Below are 27625 nucleotides of genomic sequence, written 5' to 3' on the forward strand. Positions count from 1 at the left end.
TGACCTCCCTGGGGTGGAGCTCTGAGCCCTGGGTGGGATTAGCAGGAGAGGGCAGCTGGCTCTGCCACTCTGGACCAAGGGAGCCCTCCCACCTCTTGGGTCCCCTTCATCATGGCCTCCTGGGACCCTTGAGGATGTCTGCTGCTTGCTCTGCTGTTAGGAATTAGATTAGTTTTCCATAAAAACAGGATGTGGTGGGTGAGATGGCTGTGTCGGTCTTTTTTCTCACTCCTCTTTTTCCAGGAACTGAATGTATAGCTTTAGCCAGGACTGCCCTGTCCCCGCCCGCTGCCTCTCCCAGGGTTCAGGGAACGTCGCTCTCTGCTCTTAAGTGGCTGCTTAATCAGCTTCTCCTCTCATCTGGGAACTTATTCCATCATCAGGAGCCAGCACGCCGATGGTGGTTTTGTCTCCGGGCTGGGCATGGTGGGGGGGAGGGGCTGCAGGGCCCGCGGGGCAGCAGGGAGATGGTCACTGCCGAGGACGGACATCGTGCTGGCCCTGTCTGGAAGCCTGTGGTACTGGACTGCACCTTGGGTGATGGCCTGTGGGAGCGAGCAGGCACCTCTGCCGCTCCCCCCAGAAGGACACCCCCAAGACAACACAGAACTTCAGGGGTTTGCCAGCCTCATCTGGAGGGGCCATTGAATTAAGGAGGTGGGGAGAGCTAGGCAGGGTAGTGGGCGTGCCTGGCCGTGCACATGGGGAGGGGCCTGCATGTGTGAGCTGTGTGGCCTCTTTAGGAAAGAGTCCAGTTGTCTGGAAGTCTTGGGCATGATTGGGAAGGCTGGTGGGGGGTGGGGAGCTGTGTTGGGGAGGGTGGGTTTTGTCCTGCCAGTGATGGGAGCTGGCTCCCTCCTTGCTCTGAGTCCTTGAAGGGACGGCCCCACCGTTAAGGACCCAGGTCAGAGGGAGCTGGTCCAGCCTGGCCTGTCACTCACTGGCTGTGGGCTAGGCTTGTGAGCTGTGGGGACCTTCCCTCCCCAGGCACAGGCCCTCGTGAGCCGACAGCAGTGGGGCCTCCCTCCGCCTCGGGCTCCTGTAAGTGTGGGACCGGCGCCTTGCCTAAGCTGAGAGCTGATGGCACTGTACTTTTGGGGAAATGGGAGAGATTGGGGAGGGGAGCGTGGTTTCCAGCAAAGCCAGCTTCCCCCTCAGCCACTTCTCAGCAGGCCCAGGCTTCGTGCCTCTGGAAGTTTCAAACTTGATTTAAGAGGGGAAAGGCCCCGTGGCCTGCTTATGCAGAAGGGCAGGGCCTGCCCCACCCCCTTCCGCTCTCATCCTGAGCCGTCCAGACCTCTGTCCCCCTCGGCAGGACTGTGTTAGGCAGCCGGCTGGGGCCTCTGCGTTCTGGTCTCCCAGGAATTGGGAGTGGCCAAGACCAGCGAGGTTGGCACCTCCTTGGTGGCGTAGGGCCTGGCTCAGGAAGGTCACAGGTACATTTATTGAGGCCCAGAGAGACCATAGCCTCAGGTAGGGAATGGCCCTTGGACATGACCCCGGATGGAATTGCAGCGCTCAGAAGTGGCTCGTCCTGGGAGGACATCCCGAAATGCATGAGCGATTCCTCGAGGAGGGAGAGGAACTGTAGGGAGATGAGCAAGGGAACTTCAGCATAATCAGTACAGTTTCATTTGGCAAAATATCCATTTGGGGGAGAATTGCGTGAGACAGACAGGTGGTGCCAGGAGGGATGGGACTGAGTGTTTATTACTTTCTGTGATTTTCTGCATCTAAACAACATTTTGAAAACGAAGAAAAGGAAAGTGAAAGTTATATGAGCTGGTCAGCGACCTTTCTTGCAAAAGGGAAACTGAGGCCCATTTCTGGCCTGACAGAGTCCAGGGTTCAAGCCTGGGGAGGCCACCAGCCATCTTGCCAGGCCTTCGCTGGTCATGTCCTTGGGTGCTCAGAGCGGCATGGGCTGGGTCCCTGTTCCAGGGGCTGGTTTCCTGGGGGTGGGGCCAGCTGGTTGTTATGAGCGGACAGTGTTGATTTTTCCCTTGGTCTCTTCATGAGCTTGTTGAATTTCCAGGGAACGTGTGGGGCCCCAGGCACCCTGTCCACCCCATCCCCGAAGCCACACAGCTGTCACCTGGGCCTGGACTTCAGAGACAGGAGGGCCAGCCTGGTGTTCACAATGCAGAACCTCAGAATCAGCTGAATAAGCAGGGTTCTCCAGAGAAACTGAGCCAAGAGGACACAGATAGCTATGCCGTCTTAAATAAGGGACACACACACACACACACACACACATTTATTTATGTCTATACATATATTTACACACACGAGTCAGGAGATTTATTTTAAGGAATTGGCTCACACAACCTCAGGGCTGGCAAGTCTGAAATTTGCAGGGCAGCTCAGCAGGCTGGATATTCAGGCAAGAGTTGATGTTGCAATCTTGAGTCCAAATTCTGCAAAGGCCGCCTCCTGGAGAATTCTTTTCCCCAGGGGGCCTCAGTCTTTGCTTCTAAGGCTTTTATCTGATTGTCTGTGACCTGCCCACCTTATGGATTGTCACCTACTTTACTTAGAGTTGACCGATTTAAACATGAGTCCCAACTAAAACATACCTTCACAGTAAACACAGACTGGTGTTTGACTAAACTGGGCGCCCAAGTTGACATGTACAATGAACCACCACACCCAAGCTGCTCCGTTACAAAAGTACCCAGCCTGCTACTCTAAAAAAACACAGACTCTGAGCTGATTTGCCCGTGACATCTCTGGCCACACCTCCAGGCCTTCCGGCAAGTTCCCTGACCCCACGCCCTCATCGGGAATGGAAATGGCATATCAGGTTCTCCAAGGACACCTAGGTGTCACCTGTCATCTGGTCCATTCTGGGGAAGCCATGGCACAGGGCGGGCAGGCTGAGCCTCCTGCTCAAATATGCATAGATGATGATAGCCCCTCCTCCCTAACAGCCAGATGGAGACACCCCACCCAGCTCCCTCATCCCTGGGGAGGTCAGGGTTGTGAAGGGGCCTGTGGTCCCTCCTCCCCTACCTGGCCAGGCTGCTCTCGGAGCCAGTGACCCCGCCCCCATCTGCCAGCAAGAAGTGGCCAGGTGGCATTCCTCCCTCAGTGTTAGTAAGGGCTTTAGAGAGCAGGCCCTGCCATACCAGACAGGCCAAAGGACTTGGGGTGCTGGGGGCCTGCTGAGCCACAGGGCGGGGCTCTGAGTCAGCACCCCGACCTCGTGTCCTGAGCTGAGGCGGAGATGTGGGCACCGGTCCTGCCTGGGGTGGATCCCTCATTGGTAGGTGGCCACTGGGAGGGTCGAGCAGCCCGGCAGCTCTGGAAGCCCCCGCTGCCTCTGGGCCTGCTGCTGCGGGCTGTCCTTAAAGACGTGTCTCCACTCTGGGGAGAGGCAGGGCTTGTAAGAAGGCGCAGAGGCCAATGGAGCAATCTATGTGGCAAATAGATGGTGATGGAGAAGCACGTTGCTTGTTCCTTCTGAGTTGGAAGAATTGCACACCCGTGTCCTGCCAGCTCCTGAAGTCGTCGTCCAGAGGGCCAGCTCTCTGTCTGTGGGGCACATCTGTGTTCCTTTGGAGGGGTGTCACCACAAAGATTGCAGGGCCCGCCCCCCACAGGTCCGGTGAGCCTGAGCTTCTTCACTGCCACCAAATCCCAGATGGTGCTAATGGTGTGGGAACCCCACCTGGAGGACCATCGCTCTATGAAGTCGGTCGTGCTAAGTTTTGTCACAGTAGAGAACTTGGGAAAACGCAGCCTACTGACTGATGGGGCCTTTGGGAGGTCCAGTCTCCAGTGATGGAGACCCAGACATTATGTATGGCCTGTGCCATGTGTCACAGCCCGTCCCACCTCATTGGCCGTCCCCTGCCTTTCTCCGAGTCTGCCGACAGCTCCCCGCGCGTTTCCTCTCTAGGGCCTTTGCACTGGATGTTCCGTGGATTTCCTGGCTCAGGCCCCATCTCTCTGCGTTACCGGGTTTATGACCACACCTGACACAGGGAGTGCTGGTCCTTGGTGTTTGTTATTTGGGCACCTGTGGCAGATGTGTACCCTCACCCCAACTTGAAGCTTGCATCGTCCTGCCATGTGGGCCAGCTCACTGTAATGGCTGTGGTGCTCTGATAGGAGCTCTGTGTCGCCCTCTCTCATCCTCTGCCCTCTACGGAGGGGAGCGAGGTGGCTGCCCTTGCCCTGGGCCCTGAGTGGTCTGGGTAGGGTTGTTGCTGAGGGCTGAAGAGGCCCCATCTGGTGGTCAGTGCTGGGTGGGTTGTCTGGCTGGCAGGATCTGGGTGGCCCGGGCTGTGGCCTTGAGGAGAGGTGTGTGGGTTGGGTGAGAGGCCTGTGTCCTGGTTCAGGGGAGTCCTCTGGGCAGCGTGGCCTCATCGTGCCCATCATTTCAGGTGGCGTTGATGGCACCGCCTCTGTAGGAAGCCCCATGCTATGGAATGGGGCCACCTCTGCAGGAACCCCCACACTGTGGGAGGGGGCCACCTCTGTAGGAACCCAATCATATCAGTTGACCTGGAATTAGGGGGTAGGGATGGGTGTGGGAGTGGCTCTGGGTCATGGAGCATCATTGTTTACTCAGAGCCTAGCGCTAATCAGTGTGGTCCAGAGGCCTCTGGACTTGTGGGGTCAGGCAGATAGTGTGAGGGGACTGTCCAGACTGCCTCCTCTGTACATTCCAGAGAGCAGGGTGGTGGCTGCTCCCTCTTCAGTTTTACAGTGAACTCGTTCCTGAAACCAGCACGCCCCCGCCCCTCATATGTGCCCTCACTCTCAAGAGAGCCCCCCAACTAGCCCTCCACGAGCACATGCATGGCTATCGCATTAGGTCCTCACAGTCGCCTGGGGAAGGCAGGGCCGGAAATGCTGGGAAATGCTGATGAGAGAAGGGGTGTGGAGGAGAAGCAGCCACTGGGCTGGGGCCTGCAGCCATCTCTGCTGGAGGCCGGCTCAGGCCGGCTCTGTTCATGGCCGGCTCTGCTCGAGGCTAGCCTTGGGTCTTTCCGGGTTTGGTCTCTGGCACAGAGGAGCCATTTCATCCACCTGCCCCACCCACCCGGGGGCTGCGACCTCATTGGGGAGAGCACCCGCTGGACCCCAGGCAGACCTGAATCATAACCTGAGGCCTCACCTGGCCCCATCCCTGGACAGCTGTCCTGTCACCACGCCTGGTTCTGGCTGCACCCCTCCCACGTAGGCACCCTCTGTGACAGGGCCACCTGTGGACTCTGGCAGCTGGTGCAGGAGGAGCCCCTTGCCTGCACAGAGCTACCCTTCAGGGTCTGGAGATACAGTTCAGCTGGGAGCCCCTTTTCTTGAGGCTGGAGGGGTCCTGCCTGGCCCTGAGGAGTCTTGGTGGCAGAGATTTGGGAGGCCAGTGACCTGAGGATCAGGCTCAGGCCCTGGAAAGGAGCGGTGGAGGGCACCAGCTTCTCTTCCCCCCCCCCCCAACCCCCCCCCCCCCCCCCCCCGTGTGGCAGGCGGGCCCCCTGTGCTGGTGACTGACCTTGGGGACCTCATTATGTAGGCTGACTGTGTCACCGATCAAAGTGACCTTCTGTATAGGCCCCAGCTGCGCCCCGTTCCAATCCACGGCCCAGGCAGGGGCGGGCCCACCACACATCAGGGCCCCACGTCCATAAACTACTCCCTTCCTGGGCACCCTGCCCTCCGCCTGTTTACCTGTGTCAGCTGCAGAGATGTCCGGGCAGATAAGAGCCTGGTCTCCTGCCCTGGGAGGCGGGGCCTCTCCATGGAGATCCCTCCCTGTGGAATGTGGGCCCCACCCCTGCCCTGGAATCCGGCTGAGGCAGGGCAGCCAGTGCCTGCTCTTCAGGGGAACGGAGCACATAACACATTTCTGCTCTCCCAACGATGGGCAGCGTCGTGGTCATCACTGGGACCACCACCGGCGGTCGGGCGGGTCCTAGGAGAGGATCTTGGGTTGCGCAGCAGGGAAGGGGGCTCCCGGCAGTGCTGGGGAGGGCTCTGAGCAGCCTTGAGGAGTATGGAGTGCCCCCCTTGTTCACCTGAGCAGAGTGCTGCCTGCCTGCCATGGGGGATGGGAGACGCCTCTACTGTGGACACGTTGGGGTTGGGAGGCCTGTAAACAGTTAGCGAGGCCTGTAAACAGTTAGCGAGGCTTATAAACAGTTAGCGAGGCTTATAAACAGTTAGAAGGCTGCCTGTGCCCCCAAGGAGCAGCTCACATCAGCACATGTCACCCCAGCCTGGGCTCCCTCAGGCAAGGCAGCACTGGTTGAGAACGAGGGCTCAGGTGTTCAAATCCCCTTTGCTCCACCTGCTGCACCTCTGGGAGCCCTCTCCTCACAGCCTCAGCCTGCTCATCTGTGAAATGGACACAGTAATATTGGCCCAGGCTTGTGTGGGAGTCTCATAGGTGATGCCTGCGGAGTTGTTGCTGGTGAGCTGTCAGGACCCCCAAGACTTGGTTTAGGCCCCCCGCCCCCCTTTTTGGGCCTCTTGGCACCTGTGCTGCGAAGGGTTGGCCTCATGATGTCTACTTGGCCCCTGGGCAGGTGGTCATCTCTCCTATCACCCATGCTGCCTCTTTGTCCCTTGCACTGACACCTGTCTGCAGCTGCCCTGCCCCTCCCGACAGCCTGGGCTGAGTGTGGCTGGGAAAGGCATGCTCTCCATACCTGCGGGATCGAACTGAGGACTGTGATGGGCACCTGTGGCTGCCTCATTCCTCTTTTGGGGTTCCTCTGTGGCCCCCCAGGTCCTGGGCGCTCAGCATGGCTTCACAGAGCTGGTGCAGGGAGGGCACCCGGCCATCCTCACCCTGTCCTGCCTGGGTCAGGTGAGCCATAAAACCAAGTGTCCCCGACACTGTGCTCATTAACCCGGACACCGTGCTAGTTAAACCCGAGCTGTGGCGCCCAGGCCTCGTGGCCCGGCTCCAAGTAGGTAACACAATGTCCCTTGGCTGCCAAGGCCCCTCCCCCCTTCCTCTGCCCTGCCCCTCCCCCCAGTGTCGGCTCCTTGGTCCTTCTCCTCTGTTGACTTTAGAAAGACCCCTTTTCTGCCATGAAATGAAAGTCTTCTCTCCTGTGAAACAAAAGGGATTTCTGTGAGCATCTGAGTGTTTAGAGCTTTGTGACTGAAGTGATGCCTGTGCTACGCTCTGAGGGTGCGCTAGACACTTCCCTGGCTCTCTCGCTCTCCTTGTCCTGGGCTGGGCTGGGCAGGGTGGTGGGAATGTCCCCGTGACTATCCATCCTGCTGTGGGAGTGCAGCCCCCAAGGATCCAGCGTGTGGCCAGCGCTGGAGTTACCAAGGGGACAAATGTGGGCTTGGGCGGTGAAGTGTTGCAAAGTGGGTCACGGAGGGTGATTTGAAGGGCGATGGCTGAAGTGCCAGGTGTTTCAGGGAGACTGGTAGGCTTTGCTTGGGCTGTGGGCAGGGTGGGTGAGGAGGGTCTGTGCTGGCAGGGTCCCCTCAGCTCCCCTTCCCACCCTCCATAGTCTGTGTGCCCTTCAAGGGTCCCTGCATGCCCAGAGCTCTGAGATGCCAGGCCTCATTGCCTATGCTGACCCCAACCAGTTCTTGTCCCTAAGGGTAAGGGACGCTTGACTGCCCTGGGGCCCCGGGCCAACCTTGCCAGCTTTGCTCTTCCAGAAAGGTGGGGTTGGCCTATGCCCTGGGTCAGGTCTGGGTCTGGGTCTGGGTTAGGTTCTGCACCCTGCCTCGGGGGCATGGCAAGTGTGACCGCCTGGGTACTGTGGCCGCCACTGTGGGAATATAAGGCCCAGCTGCCTGGGTAGCTCCAGTGGAGGACAGGGGACAGCCAGGCACTGCCCAGTGCCCCCTCTGCCACATCTGTCTACCCTCTCCTTCCTCTCCCTGCCCCGTCTGCCTGCTGGCAGAAGCTAGCAGGGAAGTGCCTATGGGTTTGTCCTTCAAGCCAGATCAGAGGGAGCACTCAGGAGATGCAGCAGGCTGGGGGAGGGGCTGGTACCAGGACCCCGGTCCCCAGCAGCTGCCCTGGCCTGACAGCTGTCACCTGGGGACTCGAGGCCTCCCAGCCCTGGGCCCTGCTTCGCCTCCGAGGAGCCTCGCCCAGCGGGTGGCAGAAGGCAGGCCTGCAAGGTGCCTGCCTGGTCAGGAACGCTCAGGTCCCACCCGCTGTTGCCATGACCCTGTGCAGACACGGGTGACTCAAGTCCTTCCCAGCCCCTGGCCCCTTCTCTGAAAGGAGCGCCAGGGCTGTGTGACCCAACCCCCTTTGGTGGTATGTTTGCTCCAGTCTCCTCCCCCCCGCACCCCCCCCCCCGCATCCCTCCCCCCACCCCCGTCCACTTGGTGATGGCCACACTAACGCATGAGCATGTTCTTGTAAAAATGGAAACCTCACAAACAGGGTCAAGGGTCCCTCTGCACAGGTGAACACTGACGTCAGTTTGGTGTTGATCTTTCTGGGCCTTTTTATATGTCTGCATACACAAATGCTGTTTGTTTTCATTTTAGTCTTACACGGGAAGCATCGTAGTGTGCGCAGAGGGGTGGCTGTGGCTTGGGCGGCCGGCGGTGTCTTAGAGCTGGGTCCAGTTAGTTCTCCCCTGCTACCTACCAGGCACTGTCAGCTACAGCCCGAGGGGCGAGAGCTATGATCCCTCCCCCTTAACAGCTGCGGGAACTGCGGCACAGAGAGTCCCCATCTCCCGCAGAGCCAGGTGGGACCGCCAGATCGCAGGCTCTAGCCCCATTTCACAGATGGGGAAACTGAGGCCCAGAGGAAGGCAGTGATGTTTCCTGGTTCCTGGCACGGGCTGTGTGCCACTGAGCCACCTCCTTACAGACTTTCCTCCAGACTACTTAGCCCTTGGCCATCAGCCCTTCTCGATTTGACCCAGAAGGCCAGCCCAGGCCTTTGGGCCTCACCCCAGCGGGAGCGCAGTGGGAAAAGGAGGAAGTGGCCTCGTGACAGGCAGCAGCCCTTGCACTCCTCCCTCTGCCCTCCTTGACTCCCTTTCCTCCATGTGCTCAGCCCTGGCTGCCTCTGGGAGGGCCTGGTCCCCTAGCCGAGTGGGCGGGTGGGCAGTTGTGCCCTGGTCCTGGTTTCCTGCATCGGGCCTGCTGGCTGGGTCCCTGCTCACCAGCTACTGCCTTAGACCTGCTAGTGCTGGACCAACCCTCCCTACCTGCCTGTGGGCCAGTTTGGCAGCCCCTGCACCCTGGCCTGGGGACGACCCTTATCCTGGTGCCTTCTGTACTTGGGGCACCTAGGTCCATGCCATTTCCAGGGGAGTGTCAGCCCCTCCCTGGGACTCCTTTAGTTTCCTCAAAGTAGAGGTAGCAATAGTGCTCCTCAGGTGCATGGGGATACTGACGGTGATGGCCATGGTGTGTTCGCACCCCCAACCCCGGTCCCGGCCCACCGCCTCTCCCTGGGACATCCGCAGCTCCAGCATCTCTCCTACGGTAGAGCCACTGCCCCGCCTGTGGGTGCAGGCAGTGTGGCGGCGTGGTCAGGCTGCCGGTCTGTTTCCTGAAGCCATCCTGCAAATATTGCTAAAATGTCAGCATCGCTGCTAAGACACTGAGCAGCCACGTGTGAGGTGCCTGCCCATCGCCACCATCGCCCCCTATGCTGCGTGGTTGTCCCCACTTTACAGATAGGAAACCGAGGTTCGGAGCAGGCAGCCCTCCCCTGAGGCATAGGCCAGACTCTGGGGACTGTCCCTGGAGCATGTGACCTGGGGGTCTCGGATGTCAGACATCCCCTTGGCAGGCCCCCTTCTCCCTTCAGGCCGTGGCCATGGTGTCCAGCCCTCCGAATGGCATGTCCTGGCTGAGTGGTCCCGGATATTTGTGACTTTCACTAGCCCACCCCACCTTCCCATCCCGACGTGGTATCAGCTGAGACCAGGGGACCATCGGCCCCTTCTGCAGGCCCCAGTTTCCTCATCTACAGGAGAGGATCTGCCGTGCTGGGTGAGGGTTTGGGAGGGGTTAAGCTTGTGCTGGTGGGGGTAAGGGAGTCCTTTCCTGCCCAGCATGGCTTTCTCTCTCCTCCCATTTCTATCCTATTGTTCCTGGCTCAGGAAAAGGCATATTTTCCCCATGAGGTCACCATCCTGGCCACTGGCAGCTCCTGAAGGGGAGGTAGGAGCTGTCTGGGCAGGGCAGGCCCTGTCCCCCTTATCTGATGTCACTGGTCCCCACCTCCTCCCCAGCTGAGTTCTTCTTTCTCTGTTAGAGTCTGGGGCTGACGGAAACCTCCTCCAGCCTCCCCTTAGTCTTAGCCTGACTTCAAGGTCAAAAGCAATGCCACCTCCTCCAGGCAGCCTACTCTGATGTCCTGGCCTCCTCAGCACACAATCACATTGAAGCCATGTTCATGGCTCTTAGAACAGCAACCTCAATGGACAGACACAGTGTGACCTGCAAGCCCTTCATGTGGAGCTAGAATTCGGGACCTAAAGCCTGGCTGCACCGCCCACCAGGGAGGCCCTTCCTCCGAGACCCTGTTTCTTCATCTGAACAATAGGGAGTGTGAGAGTTGGCAAGGTTCTGCTATTGAGGCCAGTTTGTCTCTGCTCCCATGCTGGCCTGAGGTCACGCTTGCTTTGCTGGCCTCTCTCCCTGTCCCAGTCCCTATGACTGGGGGAGGGTGACAGGATGGTTCATAAGTCAGCCCCTACTCTTAGCCACTGTCCTTCCCCCCCTCCCCGCCCCCCAGCCTACTCTGCTGGGGCTGGGAGCCAGTGCCCAGCTTCTTCAGCTCTTGTCCAGTAGGCCAGTGTCTGGGGCTGTCTGGGCGCCACCCACCTGCCCAGTGCCGGCTTCCTGGCTAGGCTTATGGCAGAAGATGGAGTCAGGAAGACCAGCCAGGGCCGGCCCATCTCACAGCCTGTTTCTGGGGGAGCTGGGCTTGGGCAGGCTGCGCTCCGAGACATCCCGGGGCCTCTAGGAGGGCTGGAGGCCCAGTTTCCTCATCTGTGTGGGTGGAGACGCTCACCTCAGGCACGCATTGCCTCCCTCTGCCTAACTGTCTGATGTGCCCCTGGAGCTTTGGCAGTGTCTTCCAAGGGGCAGGTCAGCTGTGTGGTGAATGAATGAATGAGTGGAAGAATGAATGACTCTGGGGGGCATTGTTACCCACCCCAGGGCAGGCCCAATGCTAGGCCCATGTGGAGCCCTCCCAGGGTGGAGACAGCAGCCCATGCACCCTGCATGGGGCTGACGTGCAGTCTGTTCCAAAGTGCTTCCTACATACTCCCCTCTGGCCCTGCTCCCTCAGATTCTTGTCTCTCATTTCCCAATTTTGGCAAACAGCTTCTCAGAGATTCTTTTCTTCCTGTTCAGCCTGAGACGGGGGGAGAGGATGGGGAGGCCTGGTCGCGGCTCCACTGACAGCAGCAGTCGGGCTCGGGCCAGCCCCTGCCCTCCAGGCTCTGGTTTCTGAAATCCTTCAAGGATTTCAGGGGCTATTTGTTTATTTTGGTAAAATACACATAACATAAAACTTACGATCTTAACCATTTTCAAATGTACGTTCAGTGGCATTAAGTAAGCTCTCAGGCCCTAGCCGGTTTTGCTCAATGGATAGAGTGTCGGCCTGTGGAAAGAAGGGTCCCGGGTTCGATTCCTGTCAAAGGCACATGCCCGGGTTGTGGGCTCAATCCCCATGGGGAGCATGCAGGAGGCAGCCAATCAGTGATTTCCTCTCATCATTGATGTTTCTATCTCTCTCTCCATCTACCTTCCTCTCTAAAATCAGTTACTGTATATATATATGCATGCTAGAGGCCCGATGCACGAAATTCATGCAAGGAGCTCAGGCCTCGCAGCCCTGGCTTAGTCTGGAAGGTTGTCTGGAATGTCATCCAGAAGGTCGTTTGGCCGTCTGATCTAATTAGCATATTATGCTTTTATCATTATAGATACACACACACACACACACACACACATATTTAAGTATGCTCTCAGTAGTGCACCACCACCACCACCATCCATCCACAGGACTTTGTCGTCAGCCTAAACTGGAACTCTGCACCCGTTAAACACTAACTGCATTCCCCCTGCCCAGCCTCGGGCTCTCTTACAGAGCCCGGAGCCTGCAGATTTGTGTCAGTGAGGACCTGTCCCTCCTCCTCAGAGATGTCCCCCTGCCTCCAGAAGCTTCCCTGGTGCCTACTTCACATCAGATCCCCTGTCATGGGCTTTTGATGCCATCCTTGGTGTGTGTATTCTTGCTCAGTGTCTGGCGTCCCTGGCAGATCAGAACATGAGTGCCCGAGGGCAGGGACCTGCAGAATAGGTTCTCAGGAGAGAGTTACTCTGACAGAAAGGTGGGTGGGTGGATGAAAGACTGGGTGAACGGCTGGATGGATGGATATCACCTGGCTGGAGAGGCTCTCGCCAGGCAGGTACAGAAGGGTGGGGTGCCAGCTCTCGGGGACAGGCCTGGGGCTGGCACTGGGGTGGGGAAAGAGGCAGTGCTCCGGGGCCTGAAGAGTGCAGCTCTGGAAAACACACAGGGACCTTAGAAGCCTTTTCCATAAGTGCATTTCCCTTCTGCCTCTTGGGCCAGATCAGATTGATTTTTTAAAAATGAAAATTGAAAAACTTTAGATTTAGAGCTGAGCTGATCACTATAGCTAGTGTGTGTAATGGAAGGAGGAGGCATCTTAACTTTGGGGACAGCTCCCCAGGGCCTGGGAGCATGCTGCAGTGTCCAGAAAGGGAGGCGGGTCACCCGGAGCTTGTGACCATAGCGCTGACCATGTGGTTCTGGGTTTCCGTGTTGCTGGGCGATAGAAGGGGCTTAGTCAGGGGGTAGGTAGGAGGGAACTAAGCCGTGCATCTCAGCCCTGCCCTTGGCCCCTCACATCTGTGATTCAGTTTAACCCTCCTGACGACGCCATCGTACAGATGCCGGACAGGCCTGAAGAGCCCGAGCTGCCCACAGGGGCCGAGAGCTTGGGGGTGAGAGTCTTGATCACCCGCAATTCCTGGGGGCAGGGAGGTCGCCCAGCCACCCTGCTGCACTTTATTAAGAGTGTCCAACAGGGTGAGACTCAGGAAAGTGCCCACAGGGCGGAGAGGCATGTTGGATTAATAAGAGGAAAGGCAGGAGTGAGCTAATGACACAGAGACGGGTGGGAGCCAGACCAAGCGCTCCGTGCTGGGCAGTTCACGCATGTGACGTGCCATGTGCTGTGGAAGGCACAGCCACAGAGACTAGTCCAGAGACTGGGGCGAGTCCACATGGCTTTGCACAAGTGAAAGCTCAGGGAGCTGGACCCCAAAAGCCAAATATGCTGTATGTTCATTAAAAGTATAAAAATTTTTGCCCTGGCTGGTGTTGCCCAGTGGATAGAGCGTCGGCCTGCGGACTCAAGGGTCCCAGGTTCGATTCCGGTCAAGGGCATGTACCTGGGTTGCGGGCACATCCCCAGTGGGGGGTGTGCAGGAGGCAGCTGATCCATGTTTCTCTCTCATCGATGTTTCTAACTCTCTATTTCTCTCCCTTCCTCTCTGTGAAAAATCAATAAAATACATATTTTTTAAAAAAGTATAAAAATTTTTAAAGGAGAAAAAGCAAACTAGGAGATCAGTCACCACCTGTGCCTGCCCACAGGAGGATGGATAGGGCTTTGTGGTGTGTGCCTGAGACACACAGACACGATGAGAACCACAGGTTTCCGCAGGGACAATCCCCAACATGTAACGGTGGCGAGCAGACTTCTAGAAGGGCCGAGCGGCAGCGTGCATGCACCGAGTGACGGGCAGCGTCCCGTGTTGTCTGGGGACACAGTGCAGCAGTGGACGTGCACTAAGGAACAGGTGGCATGTGGTCTGGGACAGTGTGACAGCACATGAGTCCCAAGGGACAGGTGACATCGTGATGAACAGGGTGGCCGGTGCATGCAGGGCGTGAGCGGCCTCACAGGAATGACAAGCATGGTTGGGGGGCAGTGTTCTGGAAGGCAGTGTTCTGGGGGGTGAAGTTTGGGGGATGATGTTCAGGAGGCTTTGTCAGGGGGACAGTGTGAGGGCATGGGGCTGGCCGTTCCCCTGCGGGCAGCCCTGCTAACCATATGTCTCCCTCTGCAGCCTGCCTGCTCCGCTCCAACGCGCTCTCGCTGGTCTACCTGCTGTTCCTGCTGCTACTGCCCTGGTTCCCGGGCCCCTCACGGCACAGCATCCGAGGTAAGGGCCAGGCAGTGGCTCCTGCCTGGAGGGGGAGGCTCGGGGCTCAGAGCTCTCTGTCCATGTGCGCCCAGCCCAGGCACCCCGTGGGAGGGAGGTGTTGGGTCCTCCTCAGAAACCCTGGGCAGCAAAGAACTGTGGTTTCACAGCTGTGGGTAACGCCTGAGTGGTCCCAGGTCTCATTTTCATCATCGGCCCCTGCTAACTTCAGAATCTCTTTTCTGACCGTGTGTTACTGGGGCTTGCTGAAGGTAATGGAGGACCACTGGGTGGAGTCCCCTGACCCTGAGCTCAGGTCCAGGCTGTGGGCTGGCCAGTCTTCCCGCCGCTCGTTCTCCCATCCCCTACCCTGTCCCAGCACCATCCAGGCATCCCCTCACCCAGCGAGGCTCCGGCCCTAAAGTCCAGCAAGCACATTGGCTCTGCCTGCCCCCAGTCATAGGCAGGCTCCATCCGTGTCCACCCAGCACTCCAGGGCCTCAGTGCCCCTCTGAACACCTCCTAGCCCGGGCATCACGGCACAGCTGGTGGGTAGCTCAAGTCCTGAGCTCTGGAGGGTGGGCACTGTCTCAGTCTTCTGTGCCCGCCACACAGACAGATGTGGGAAAACCCATCAGGGAGCTGTGCCCACTGGAGGGGTGGGACAGTGCGGCCCATAGCAGGGACCCAGCCAAGAGGGGCTGGGAGCAGACAGGCTGTTGTCCCATCTCAGCACCCGTGTCAGAGGGGAGGGGTGAGTGCGGGCCTCCTGCTTCTTGTCCCTCCCCTCCTCTCTCCATCCTCCAGGCGGCAATGGCTGCTCGGTTGTCACTCCATCACCCTGACTCCGACCCTCCTGCCCCTCTCCCAGGGTTAGGCCCTGTGATTGCCCTGGGCCCACGATTAGCCTGTTTTACAGTCAGTTGCCTGGCAATCGGATTCCCCTTCACTGTGTAAGGAAACTCTCCCACGGGGTCCAGGCACTGTGCTAGGATGTCCCAAGAGGAAGCATTCTGCCTCCCAGAGGGGACAGGTCCCCCTCCCTGGCCTGTCACACTGCCTCTAACCGCCCCATCAGGCTGCCTCCTTGCTGGGGTGTTTGCAGAGGGCTCTGGTGGGTCTTAGAACACAGGGTTAGTTCAGGTGCGGGAAGGGGAGGGGCCCAGCACAGGCACAGGCTGGGAGCTGCTGGGGACAAAGCCAGACCCCTCCCAGGCTGACTCAGCAGTCTGCCCCAGACTCCCAGCTCAGGCCAGCTGGCCCCCCTCCCCTCCCTTTCCCTTCTCTTCCCTCCCCTCCCCTTCCCTTCTCTTCCCTCCCCTCCCCTTCCCTTCTCTTCCCTCCCCTCCCTAGGGGAGGGTCTGCTGGGCAGAGTCTGCCACCCATGCCATTCTCTTTTCTCTGTGGAGCCAATTCTGTTTGTTCCCAAGCCCTCAGCTCAAAGCTGCTTGTCCTGTAAATATTTCAGTAAATATTTCATGCCCTTATGTGACAGGAAACACACTCCTGGGATCTGCAGCGGAGGGAGCGCATGTTCCCGCCAGGGCCGAGGCAGGAGCAGTCCGGATTGGGGAGGGTTAGGCGCTGGGAGACCTCCCTCCTGGCCTCTGTCAGGCCATCTATGGGCCTTAGAGGCCCATCAGAGACAGGGAGACTGTGGGCTTTTCTGGGCGGGAAAGAGGAAGGTGGGAGGCCTGCCCATGCCTGAGCGCCTGGCCCCGGGTTCCTGAGTTGTATGGCCTGGCCTTGGCGCTGGCACCTGGATGAGGTCTGAAGCTGCCCGGCCCATAGGCGCTGATCCCTGGCCCCATCCCCACAGGGGCATCGGCCTGACCACAGGGAGCCAGGGTGGAGCTCCGGTGCAGGAAGGGGAGGATCCCAGAGGTGTCGCCCGTTTCCTCAGGAAGTTCCAATTCCTTCATTGGCCACTAGGGGCTGCCAAGCAGGGGCAGGGCCGGCGGGCGCGGGCCATGTGCCATGTGCCATGGAGGTCACCGCAGGGCGAGGTACAACAGAAGCTTAGGGAGACCGAGGGTCCGCTCCCTGTGACCAGATTAACACGTAGGGACTCGGGGAGCCCTTTCCTGCCTTAGGGCAAGAGCCCTCATGCTGCCCCGCCCGGTGGGCCCCGGGGTTTTGCCCTGACTCAGGTGCTGTGTGAAGGGCGAGGGCCCGGCAGGCAGGGCCCTTTCTGGTCCTTGTCACAGAGCAGCGCGCCTGAGGATCCCTAACGTCTGTTGGATGATGGGATGAGGGGCCCCAGGTGTCATTCCCATCATCCGGCCCAGCTCTCAGAGAGCAGGTGACGGCCCCAGCCTCGTTGTTCAGACTTTGGTTTGCCCTGCCCTGTCTCCACGCTGCCCCGCCTCTCTGGACCCTCCTGGATGAGATGGGACCTTGGACAACTGGAAGATGCCCCTTCCCTTGGCTTCTCAAAGCACTTCCTGGAACACCCCTGTGCCGCCCCGAGGGGTCCCCACGCCTACCCCACCCACCATGCTTGGCTCTTGCCCTCATTGTGTGTGGGGGCGGGAGGGGAGTCTCATCACAGCCAGGAGCTTGGCCCTGGGCCGGCACCACATCTGCAAGGGACTGGGCTGCCCCAAAGAGGGCAGTGTGAGCCGGGCCTGTGGACGGCAGTTCAGAGGGAACACGAGGGTGGAAGGCCGGGGGTCCATGAACTGCGCTGGATGGGCAGTGGGAGTCAGGACCCTGCTGAGGACCCTCTGGAGCCTTTGCAGACTGAGCAGCCACCATCAGCCAATTTTGGGGGGCTCCCTGTCTAAGTCGGACAGATGCTCCTTTACAAGCCCCTCTCTGGGAGGAGCCCCCCCCCAACCCCCCCCCCCCCCCCCCCCCCCGTCCTGGGCCACATCTCCTAGCCTCTCCTCCTGTTTCTCTGGAGCTTCCTGCCTGAGCGTAAAACCCTAAGTGGGAGCTCCAGCCCCTGCAGGATGGGCATTTTTTGTGCCCAACCACCCCCTTGCCAGGCACAAAGGTGGGGGCACCTGCCTTGCAAGGGCAGGGCCTTGTCCTTCTATGGTGCTCCCTGCCTGTGCGAGCCTTGCGTGGCAAGTGAGTGACAGAAGGTCCCCAGGGGAGAGGGCAGGCAGCACCTCCCAGCGGCTGTAACAGATGAGCCTCCTCCCGACTCCCCCAGCTCCCTTCTCCGCCTGCTAATGGCAGCCATTCCTGATACTCAGGGCTGAACCTCGGAGTCTACACGGATCCGTTTTCAACATCTGTAATGGGATGGGCCCCAGCTGCACCCCTCTTCCCTCCTGAGCAGATGCAGGAATCCCTCACCTGCCTGACCCCCTGCTTACCCAGAGCCAGAGCTGCCCTGTAGGTTGGCTCATCCCTGCTGCCCGCCATCCACATGTGAATTCCCAGGCCCAGGGGACTCGCCGCTCCCAGCTCAGTGGGGCTTGGGCAGGTGGGAGAGCAGCCCAGCTTTGGTAGGCGGTGTGTTGAGTGCCAGGCAGGGGGCCAGGCAGTTCCAAGACCCTGCAGCCAACTGAGAAATGAACCGGGAAGGGGAGGGCAAGACGGTGGGAAGTGCTGACATCTGCTGTGCCTGCCAGGCGATGCCCTGGGTGCGGGATAGGAAGGCTGTCAGGCGCGAGCCAGGTGGGCGGTCATCTCACTCTCCTGCTGACGGGCCTGAGGCCTGGTGCTTCCCTCCCTGACCTTCAGGCCTTGGCGTGCACCAGGAGCCCATCAGTCTTGAAAGCACCGCAAGGTCAGCCTCAGGTCTTCATGGCTTGGGAGCAGGGTGAGTCCATGGAATGGACAGGGTGGCCCTGGGCAGGCGCCTTCCCACCCTGTCACCATTGGGACTTCCCAGACCTGCAGGAGAAGAAGCATGCAGGTGAGGCAGGCAGAGGGGAGGCTGAGGAGTGGCGGGGAAGCTCTGCTCCTCACCCTGTGGCTCCTGTGGGTTCCTGGTAGGGAGGAACCCTGCACAACGCCCCACTGGCAGCTCAGTCCTCCTGCAGGGAGGCCTGTGGCCTTTCCCTCCTCTTGGCCTGAGGCTGTGAGCAGAGGGGCCCAGCCAGGGCCCAGGGCCAGACTCTCCCATTCATTTTCCATTTCTCTTTCCTGCCAGTGGGTGGTTTCTTCCACCAGCTCCACCCTGCTCTCCTTGCTCACCCCTGCCTGCTACAGGTCAGAGGCTGTAATCCAAGGGTCCGAATGTCAGGGCTGGGAGGGACCTCGAAGTGGGTGAGGCAAAGAAGCTGTCTAGGTCCTGCCTGGTGCCTCTCTGGGCTGCCCAAAGGCGCCCCGTGCCCTCTCTGAGCCCAGCTTCCCTTGGTAAAGTCAGGCAAGACAGCGGGTGAATGATGACGGACTCGTCCTTCACCATGTGCGCCCACATGTCACTCCAGAAGTGCCACCTGCTGGGCCAGCCCTGGGAGAGGGGAGATGGGGAGCTCTGAGTCTGTTCAACAAATAGTGATTGTGCTGAAAGATAGTGAGCAAAAGGGACATGGGCCCTCTGCTTGCCAGCCTCTGGGCAGGAGAAAAAGAGCTGGTTTAATGGTGACTCCAACTGTCCCCCTGCAGCTGACAGAGGGGCAGCTGCTCTGCAAGTTGTCTTTAGCAAAGCAGCCCGCCAACAGGGGTGAGGGCCTGGGGGCTCCTGCCAAAAGGCCAGGGGCTGGCACAGCTGGTGTCCTGAACCCCAGATTCAGAGCTCAGAGTGCGACAGTGAGAACCGAGTGGAGGTCTGTGGTGCTGGCCTCTGCACAGCGTGGGCTGCCCAGCCCCTTCCTGCAGCCAAGGCCTCCCGCCTAGAGGACTCAGCCCTGGTTGTGTTTGCCTGGCCTGCAGGTGAGGAGGGGAGAGGGCACCTGTTGAGGCTGCTCCTACCTGCGCTCACGGGGTCCTGGGCCCAGCTCTGCCTTGGCTTCCCCCCCACAAGGGCCATCCGGGTGCCTGACTGTGATTTATGTCCAGCCGAGATGGCCCAAGGAAAGTGCCCAGTAATGACTGACCGTGGGTCTGGGCTGGAGTCTGGCTCTTGGGCAGCCCTGGTCTCCTCAGGGCCCTCCCACAGGTGGGCCGCGGGATGGTGAAGGGAGGCCTGTGAGGCGCTCAGCCCTGCCTGGCCCAGCAGGCACCGGCACGCGGCAGCCTCTTTCCTCTCTGCAGCGACTCGTTCCACACACACATTGGGAGCGTTCAGCTGCATGACAGCCCCCGAGAGGGAGGCTGTCCCGCTCCTCCTGGAGAGCCAGGCTCCCCCCCCGCCCCCCGCCCCCCATCAGCCCTGGTGTCTGTTTTCAGTCCCCCCGGGGGTGAAGTCGCGCTCTGTGGCCGAGGCCAAGCAGTGACACACGTGTTCGCCGGACACGTGAACAAACCACCCCCGACATTTGATGGACAGGGAAACACCCCCTAAGTGTGGGGCCTCTCCTTTCTGTGCTGGCTCCTGCCCCCAACGGTCCCACAGCCCCGGGCAGCAGGCGGGCTGCTGTGCTGTGCCCTTGTTCCCTGCTTTGTGACTGGGAAGTCCCGTCACCTCGTTTGTGTCCATAAGTTGGGATTCATGATAGTGCCCAACCATGGGGCCCTTGTGAGTGGTCAGTGAGATGGTACGAGCACTGCGTGAGAGCAGCTGCCGACGGCCCCCCGAGACCCCATGGCACGGTCGGGGTGTGTCCAGGGCTGGCTGACGGGGCCTGGCTCAGGGCTGGCCTCACCCCTCTCTCTGCCCGCAGGTCACACCGGCCGCCTCCTCCGAGCGCTGTTGGTCCTCAGCCTCCTCTTCCTGGCAGCCCACCTTACCTTCCAGATATGCCTGCACACTGTGCCTGGCCTGGACCAGTTTCTGGGGTCGAACTGTGAGTTACTGAGAGGGCGGGGAGGGGGCGCCTGGAGCAGCAGGCCTGGGGCAGAGCTAGTGGCTAACTGGAGCTGGAGGGGAGAGAGAGCCACCGCAGCCCTGCAGGCACCTCAGGTCTCCTTGGGAGCTTGGCTGCCCTGTCTCACCCAGGCTTTGCCTCATAAGGGCCATCCGGGTGCCTGTCTGATTTCTGTCCAGCCGAGATGGCCCGAGGAAAGTGCCCCAGTAATGGCCGACCGTGGGGCTGGGCTGGAGTCCGGCTCTGGGGGCAGCCCTGGTCTCCTCAGGTCCTCCCCTCTGTCAGCATCTTCTTCCCCTGCTGGGGTTGGAGACTCACTGCCTGTGCCCTTTCACCCACGGCCGGTATCGCCAGCTGGCCCCCAGCCCTCCAGCTCCATTGGCGTCGACACCCCAGCCTTCAGGCGAGGGAGCACTGGGCTCCCAGTCCTTCCGCCTGGCTGGGGTCTCCCTCCAGGTCCCACATGGCAGGCCGGGCGTCGCACCGACTTCCCATTCATTCTGTGATGAACGTGCCCCGCCTGCAGGTTAGAAACTGGAGGGAAGTCAGGTGCCTTGCGCTGGTCCTGGTCCTGGTGGCTCTGAGACCAGGTCTCCCCATACCAGCCCCCAAGGAGCAGCGGCTCTGCTGATGGGTCCGAGAGCCTGGCCCAGCCGCCCAGCCACTGGGGCCCTGCCGGGCAGAACTGAAGTCCTTTGCTCCACCTGGCTTTCCGGCTGGGCCTCAGTTTCCCTCTCAGTAAAGACTGTTTTTGAGCATCCCTGGTACCAGCCACAGGGGCCCTGGAGACCAGGCATTCCATGCCTCTGGGGCTCCCAGGGCCTCCAGGCGACAGGAGGGCGTGTTCAGAGCCCACCCGCCTGACCCGGTTCCCCTGTGCCTTTCTCTGCAGGCAGCCGCTGGGAGAACCTCTCCCGACTTGTCGGGGTCACGAGGTAAGACCCCCTCTGCCTCCATCTGGGATTTCCAGGCCCAGGGGGAGGGCCCCCACCCTCCCTGCTGGCACCCGCCCTCCTGGGCTGACCAATGGACTCTCCTGCCCTTCACAGGCTGGACCTGAAGGACATCCCCAATGCCGTGCGGCTGGTGGCCCCCGACCTGGGCATCCTGGTGGTCTCGGCTGTGTGCCTTGGCCTCTGTCGGCGCCTCACACGGGAAGCCCCACGGAGCCAGCCCTGCCAGGAGCCGGTGAGCTGTGGCGGGCAGAATGCGCATGTGGGGGGAGGGGCGTTCTAGAGCTGGGATCCGGACAGTTGAGGATTACTTATCTCTTTATTTCTATTTTAACAAATGTGGAATTTTATTTGTAAGAGTGAATATGTGCTAATTATGAAAAGACGGGATACCAGAGGGGAGAGGCGATGCGTGTCTCATGGGAGGGGGGCACTAGCAATGTGGCATGGTCCTGGCAGGGCCCCTCTTGGAGGACCCTGTGGGGCACCCAGACAGTGTCCGTGCCCTTAGGGACCATCCTGGAGGAGATTCTTTGGGTCCATAGGGCAGGAGGGAGTCAGCAGTGCTGGAGGAAGGTCTGCGCCAACCATCAAGGAGACCTAGGGACTGACAGACAGATGGACTGATGGACACAGGGGTGGATGTTTGAGAAGCCACATCCATAGCAGCGTCCGTGGGCTTGTGGGCCAGGTGGGGGCTGCGTAGGCTCAGGCCGGCAAGGCCCTAAGCCAGACACTGTCCTTAGAGGGCTTTGCCCTCGGTTAGGGGGTCTTGCTTGGGCAGGGCATGATGCTGGGGTCCCTGCCTGGGCCCTCCCTCCAGTAGGGCCTGGTCTGAGGGCTGGGAGGGATCTGTGACTGTGCAGGGGTCCTGGCATAAGAACCTCCTGGGGGCCACAGGCTCTCCACCCCCCCACCCCCAGCATCCCTTTGTTCAGTAGCTAAGGCTCATGGGGCATGAGGGCCTCGACCTACAGAAGAGCCCGTGGAGGGGAGCCAGCAGGTCAGGGCGAGTCAGCCTGCAGCTCACCCAGCCTGTTGTCCCACCCGCTGCTGCCCCATGCATGGGGCAAGGCCGGCACCGACGTTTTGGAGGGACCTGGAGATTGAGTGGCTTTTTCAGGCCTTTGTGGGGGGTTGAGCCAGGGCTGGGACTTCCCTCCTCCCTGCTCTTGGGGCCCCCTCCCAGCAGAGTTGGCCCTCACCTTCCCCACAGGAGCACGTGGGCACAGTGTGCGCATGGGCCAGGGCTGCCTCTGGTTTCCTCATTAGTGGATCCACAGCTTTGCCGGGAAGGGGCTGGATTATTCCAGAAATCTGTGGATGGGCAGGAGGGGTCAGCCCCTCACTCCATGCTGCCCATCGGGGCTGGGCTCTGGTCTGCTGGGCAACCAGGAAATGTCACCTTCATCCAAGCGTCCTCAGTGGCATAGAGCTGTGCCATCCTGCCAACCCAGGGGCTACGGGTATAGGCAGACCTCAAAGCAAAGCCAGGTTTAAAGCCAGAGCTAGGAGCAGCCCACACACACACACGGTGTACACAATCTGGACGTGCACGTGTCCTGATTGTCATACCCGTGTGCGTGCATGCTCTGAGGGGGGAGATGGGCCTTGGTGGGAGGTGAGGAGATGTGTCTGCCCTGCTTCCCGGGATGGCCTGTGGGAGCTGAATCGGGGCGGGAGCCAGGCCTGGCCAGGCTGGACACCACACGCAGCCCCCAGCACCTGTCTTTCTCCCAGCTGCCGCCTCTGTTTTTTCCACTCCCAGATATGCTCATTTTCACAGACCTTCTCAGAAGCTTTCCCAGGGCCTGGGCCAGGCTGTGGGCGGGTGAGCTCAGGCCTGGCTGCCCCACCTTCTAGCAGCCATCTTTCCCTTCCAGGCTATCTGGGGCCTCCAACTTCTGCTTTCTGGTGTCTGGAGGGAACCCCGGTTACAAGTTCCAACTCAGAGGCCTGCTCTGGTACCCAGGGTTCTAAATAGCCTGTAGCCTATTCTCCTGGCTTGCCCCTCCCCTCCTTTCAGGCACAACCCACACCTCCCCAGGCTCTGTGAAGACAGGACCTGTCTGGTTCATCTCTCCTGTCTGGTCCCCACCCACATTTGATGGACAGGGAAACACTCAGGTTAGGTGACTTGCCCAAGGCTGCGCGTATGAGCCCCCGGAGCTGGGATGTGACCGGGTCGCCTGCTGCCTGAGCCTGTGCTCTCAGCCCAGATGCCTAGTGCTGCCTCAGTGGCTGGGAAAGGCACAGGCAGGGCGTGCATTTTGCAGAGGAGGACCTGGGGCAGGGCCTCGGCATCGACGCAGAGCCCGTGCTCTTCCTGCCTCGTCCTGGCTCTCCCTGATGTCCAGGAAACAGCTCCGTTCCAGGAAGCCTGGAGCTAGGGCCACAGGAAGCAGGCCCTGTTGGATCTCTGGCCCCACTATGGGCAGGGGAGGCCTGGAAGGGTCATCCTGTGTCTTCCTGGGCAGCTGGCTTCCGGAAGAGCTGTTGGGGGCCCCAGGAGACCCTTGCACCTGGCCACACCCCTGGGGTCCATCTCTCGTTCTCTAGAGGCCCCCGGGCAGTGGAGAGGGAGCAGGATGCAAACGGCTACGTAATTTGGGGTCTCCTCTGAGCCGCTGCTTCTTTACTTGTAGGAAAGTGCTGGTTCAGCCCCTGGAACCAAGTGTAGCCGTGGAAGGTTCTCTGTAACTGGGCAGTGAAGTGCACATGTGCACATACTGGTTTCCTTTTTCCAAAAACCCTGCTTCCTGTGGCCGAGCTCGAGGCTTCCTGGAGCAGCTGTTTCCTGGACATCAGGGAGAGCCAGGACGAGGCAGGAAGGCATGGGCTCCGCGCAGGCCTCTCAGGAGCCAACTGAGCAGGGCCAGGGGCTTTGCAGATTCATGCAGAAATCTGTGGCAACTTAGATGGGAGACAAAGAAGAGGCCCTTGAGTGGTTCTAGAATAGTCCACGGTCAGCCCGCACGGTCAGTCATCGTGTGTGCCAGGGCTTGGCAGGAGCGTGTTTTGGGGTTGGGCTGGCTGCCTCCAGGAAGGCCTGCAGGGCTGTGAACTTGGGTGAGGCAGCGGGAAGGCGGTGAGTGGGCTTTGGGCAAGAAGGGCAGCACAAGTCCACACTCAGGTTGGCAGCCCCTTGGCGCTGGTGGCTTGAGTGCCATGCCCCTGACCTCCATCCCTCTCTGTGACCGTGGCAGGAAGACGATGACAGGGAAGTGGACACCGGCTCCCCGGTGGAGCTGCAGGGAGCCCCTGTGCTGGCCCCCAAGCGGAAGTCGAGGCTGGCTGCCCGGTTCCGGATCACAGCTCACTGGCTGCTGGTGGCTGCCGGGCGGACTCTGGCCCTCGTGCTGCTCGCGCTGGCAGGTACCCACTGGGCAGGGAGCGGGGATCCCAGCACCGAACGTCACACCAGGAGGGGTTTTCACACCTGCCGAGTTCCCTGCTGACCAGTGAGACAGAGCTCGCCCTGCCCTGGCCAAGCATGACCCTGCATGCCTCTGCCCGGTTCTGCAGGCATTGCCCACCCCTCGGCCTTCTCCAGCGTCTACTTCCTGTTCTTCTTGGGCATCTGCACCTGGTGGGCCTGTCACTTTCCCATCAGCCCCCTGGGCTTCAGCACACTCTGTGTCATGGTGGGCTGCTTTGGCGCCGGTCATCTCATCTGCCTCTACTGCTACCAGATGCCCTTCGCCCAGGACATGCTCCCACCGGCTGGCATCTGGGCCAGGTGAGGGCTCATCTGAACAGGTTCTGCTCTGCCCCCTCGTCCCTGCCCTCCTCCCGTCCAGAGGTCAGTGCCATGCCTTTTCTCGGCAGGGTTTTCGGTCTTAAGGACTTCGTGGCCCACACGAACTGCTCCAGTTCCAACTCACTGGCCCTCAACACCAGCCACGACTGGCCCGTGTACGTGAGCCCCGGGATCCTGCTGCTCCTCTACTACACTGTGACCTCACTCCTGAAGCTCCGCACACACCACCCCCCCGGCCAGGTGGGCGCCCAGGGCCAGCGCTCCCCTGCCTCACTCCTCTGGACACCCCGTCCCCCGTCAGGCCATGGCTCTCGGGCAGGGTGGGGGACTGAGCTCTGCTCTGGTCTCTGCAGAAAAAGGTGGCGGCTGAGGGTGTCGAGGAGCGGGAGGTGGAGCTGACTGAGGTGGACCACTGGCCCCAGGACAAGGCCAGGGGTGCAGCCACCAAGGAGGAGGGTGCTACCCAGGTAAGGAGGCTGGGCTGAGTGATGGGGGTGAGCCCACCTGCCCGTGGGCTTGGCTCACTAGGTCTTGGCTTGCCTCTTCAGCACACGATGCCTGACCCTGAGGCTGACAACTGCATCGTGCATGACCTGAGTAGCCGCAGCCCGGTCCAGCAGCGCCCCTGTGAGTAGACACACCGTGCAGCCTAGAAATATCACCTTCTGTGGGCACACTGCTGCTGCCCCCTGGTGGCCACTGGGTTGTCTCGCATGTTGGCCCCTCCAGCTGTGCTTGTCTGGAGTCATGCTGCTGACCTTCCGGGGCACCTACCTCCCAGTTTCTGGAGAACTGGACTGCTCCGCCCCGGGCTGGCCCAGAGGCCCAGAGTGCCTGTCTGTCATCTGGGCAGATGGCGGCTGGGTAGGACTGGGCAATTTTCTGGGTGTTCTTTCTGCCCGAAGCCTTGATTCCACTTTGTGACTTGCCCCTGCACAAAGCAGGAGCTGAATCACTGGCCTCAAAGCTGGCGCCTGAGGACTTGCATAGCCACCGAGGTGGGAGGGGTTCCAGCCATCTTGTCCCTCTTTCTCTTCAGAGCCTTGGACATGGCAGCCTGGAGAGGGCCAGGACGCCCAGTCACATGGCAGTGGGGGCAGTGCCAGATAGGAGCCTGCCTTTTCTGCCCCCGGAGCCTCCTCCCGCTGGGCTGCTGCTCTCGCACCCAGCCACATTACAGGGCAAAGCCAAGTGTGGGTGAGGGGTCTGGCCTGTTGGTGTCAGAGCTTCCCAGGTAACCCTGGCACCACCCTCTAGTGCACCCCAGGCTGGCTGAGCCAAGAGAGACATCTCCACTGCATGGCCTGGGCCACCTCATCATGGACCAGAGCTACGTGTGTGCCCTCATCGCCATGATGGTAAGGAGCAGCCAGGCTGGTGGGCCCTTCCCGGGGGTTCCTTCGCACGTATGCGAGGTGGATGGTGGCCCATGTTTCACAGCCTGATGCGTCCTCACCAGAAATGAAGGCAGCTGTGTCCTGCTGGCCAAGAGTCACCCTGGCTAGCCCACAGCTGCGTATGTGAGCGTGTGTGTGAGTGTGTGAGAGCATGTGTTTGTGTGTGTGGGTATGTGTGAACATGTGTTCATATGTATGTGTGAGAGCATGCATGTATGTGAACATGTGTGTATATGCATTGTGAGTGTGTGTGTGAAGGTATTTGTGCATGTGTGTGCATCTATATGAATGTGTGTGTGATCATGTGTGGTGTGGGGGTGGCGTGTGTCCTGTGCCACTGTGCTCCAGGCCGATGGGCATGTTTGCCTTTCTGTCTGAGCCTCCCTGGGGCCCTGCCCCCTCGGCATCCGGGGGAGCAGGTCGGGACGGGGCCAGGTGGACTGTGCAGCCATGCCCACCGGCCCCTGCCACCAGGTGTGGAGCATCACCTACCACAGCTGGCTGACCTTCGTGCTGCTGCTCTGGGCCTGCCTCATCTGGACTGTGCGCAGCCGCCACCAGATGGCCATGCTCTGCTCGCCCTTCATCCTGCTCTACGGGCTGGCGCTGTGCAGCCTGCGCTACGTGTGGGCCATGGACCTGCGCTCGGAGCTGCCCACCACCCTGGGCCCCGTCAGCCTGCGCCAGCTGGGGCTGGAGCACACGCGCTACCCCTGCCTGGACCTCGGTGCCATGGTGAGTGCCCTCACTCCGGGGCACCTGTGAGCATGTGCTGGTGCTTTGGGTGTCTGCGTGAGGACCCAAGACAGTGCCATCCTGTGTGTGGGCCAGCTCCCCGTGGAGTGGGAGCTCAGGAGGGCAGGCCCTTGTTGAGTGGTCACCACGGGGTCCCTGTTGGCCGGCCCAGAGTAGTTGCTGGAGTGCATTAGTGATGACCTTGTGTTTTAGGGGGCACTGTCCGGTCGCCCTAGCATAGGTTCTGTTAGTGTCACGTGCTGCCCTGAGCCTCAGTGGGTCATATCTCACTGTGTGAGATGTTTGAGCCTGTGTGCAAGTATGTGTATGCAGGTGTGCATGCAAACATATGAGTTTCTACATACATGTGTGTGAACATATGCAGACGTATGAGCCTAGTGTGCACGTGTTCACTTGTGCATGAACTTGTGTGCAGGTGTATAAGCAACAGGATGAGCTTGTTCCTACAGGGCCGGGCTGGCCGCCTCCCTGCTGGGGTCCCCCCGCCCACATCTTTTTGGGCCCTGGCTCTGGGAGGGGTGCCAGGCTGCCCACCCCTCAGTGACACTGCCCTCCCCATCGCAGTTGCTGTATACCCTGACCTTCTGGCTCCTGCTGCGCCAATTTGTCAAGGAAAAGCTGCTGAGGAGGAAGAAGACGCCCACCGCGCTGATGGAGGTCACGGTGGCGGACACAGGTGAGTGGGCGGGGCAGTTGGGCCAGCCCCCTCCCGCCTGACCCTGAGGTCACACCCGGGTC

At 60.3% G+C, this 27625-nt stretch overlaps 1 protein-coding gene across 2 annotated transcripts in view; it reads left to right on the plus strand.

Moving 5' to 3' along the window:
• Positions 1-27625, plus strand: part of PIEZO1 (piezo type mechanosensitive ion channel component 1) — a 59554-nt gene that overhangs the window by 15954 nt on the left and 15975 nt on the right. For both annotated transcript variants that reach the window (XM_059667064.1, XM_059667066.1), the window contains exons 2-13: positions 14080-14175; positions 19878-20000; positions 20914-20956; positions 21071-21209; positions 24181-24349; positions 24500-24713; positions 24803-24974; positions 25088-25201; positions 25283-25361; positions 25992-26092; positions 26606-26866; positions 27452-27563. In XM_059667064.1, coding sequence (XP_059523047.1) covers positions 14080-14175; positions 19878-20000; positions 20914-20956; positions 21071-21209; positions 24181-24349; positions 24500-24713; positions 24803-24974; positions 25088-25201; positions 25283-25361; positions 25992-26092; positions 26606-26866; positions 27452-27563 — 1623 coding nt within the window. The remainder of the gene's footprint in view (positions 1-14079; positions 14176-19877; positions 20001-20913; positions 20957-21070; positions 21210-24180; positions 24350-24499; positions 24714-24802; positions 24975-25087; positions 25202-25282; positions 25362-25991; positions 26093-26605; positions 26867-27451; positions 27564-27625) is intronic.

The sequence above is a fragment of the Myotis daubentonii genome, chromosome 15, assembly GCF_963259705.1.
Source record: "Myotis daubentonii chromosome 15, mMyoDau2.1, whole genome shotgun sequence".
NCBI lineage: Eukaryota > Metazoa > Chordata > Mammalia > Chiroptera > Vespertilionidae > Myotis > Myotis daubentonii.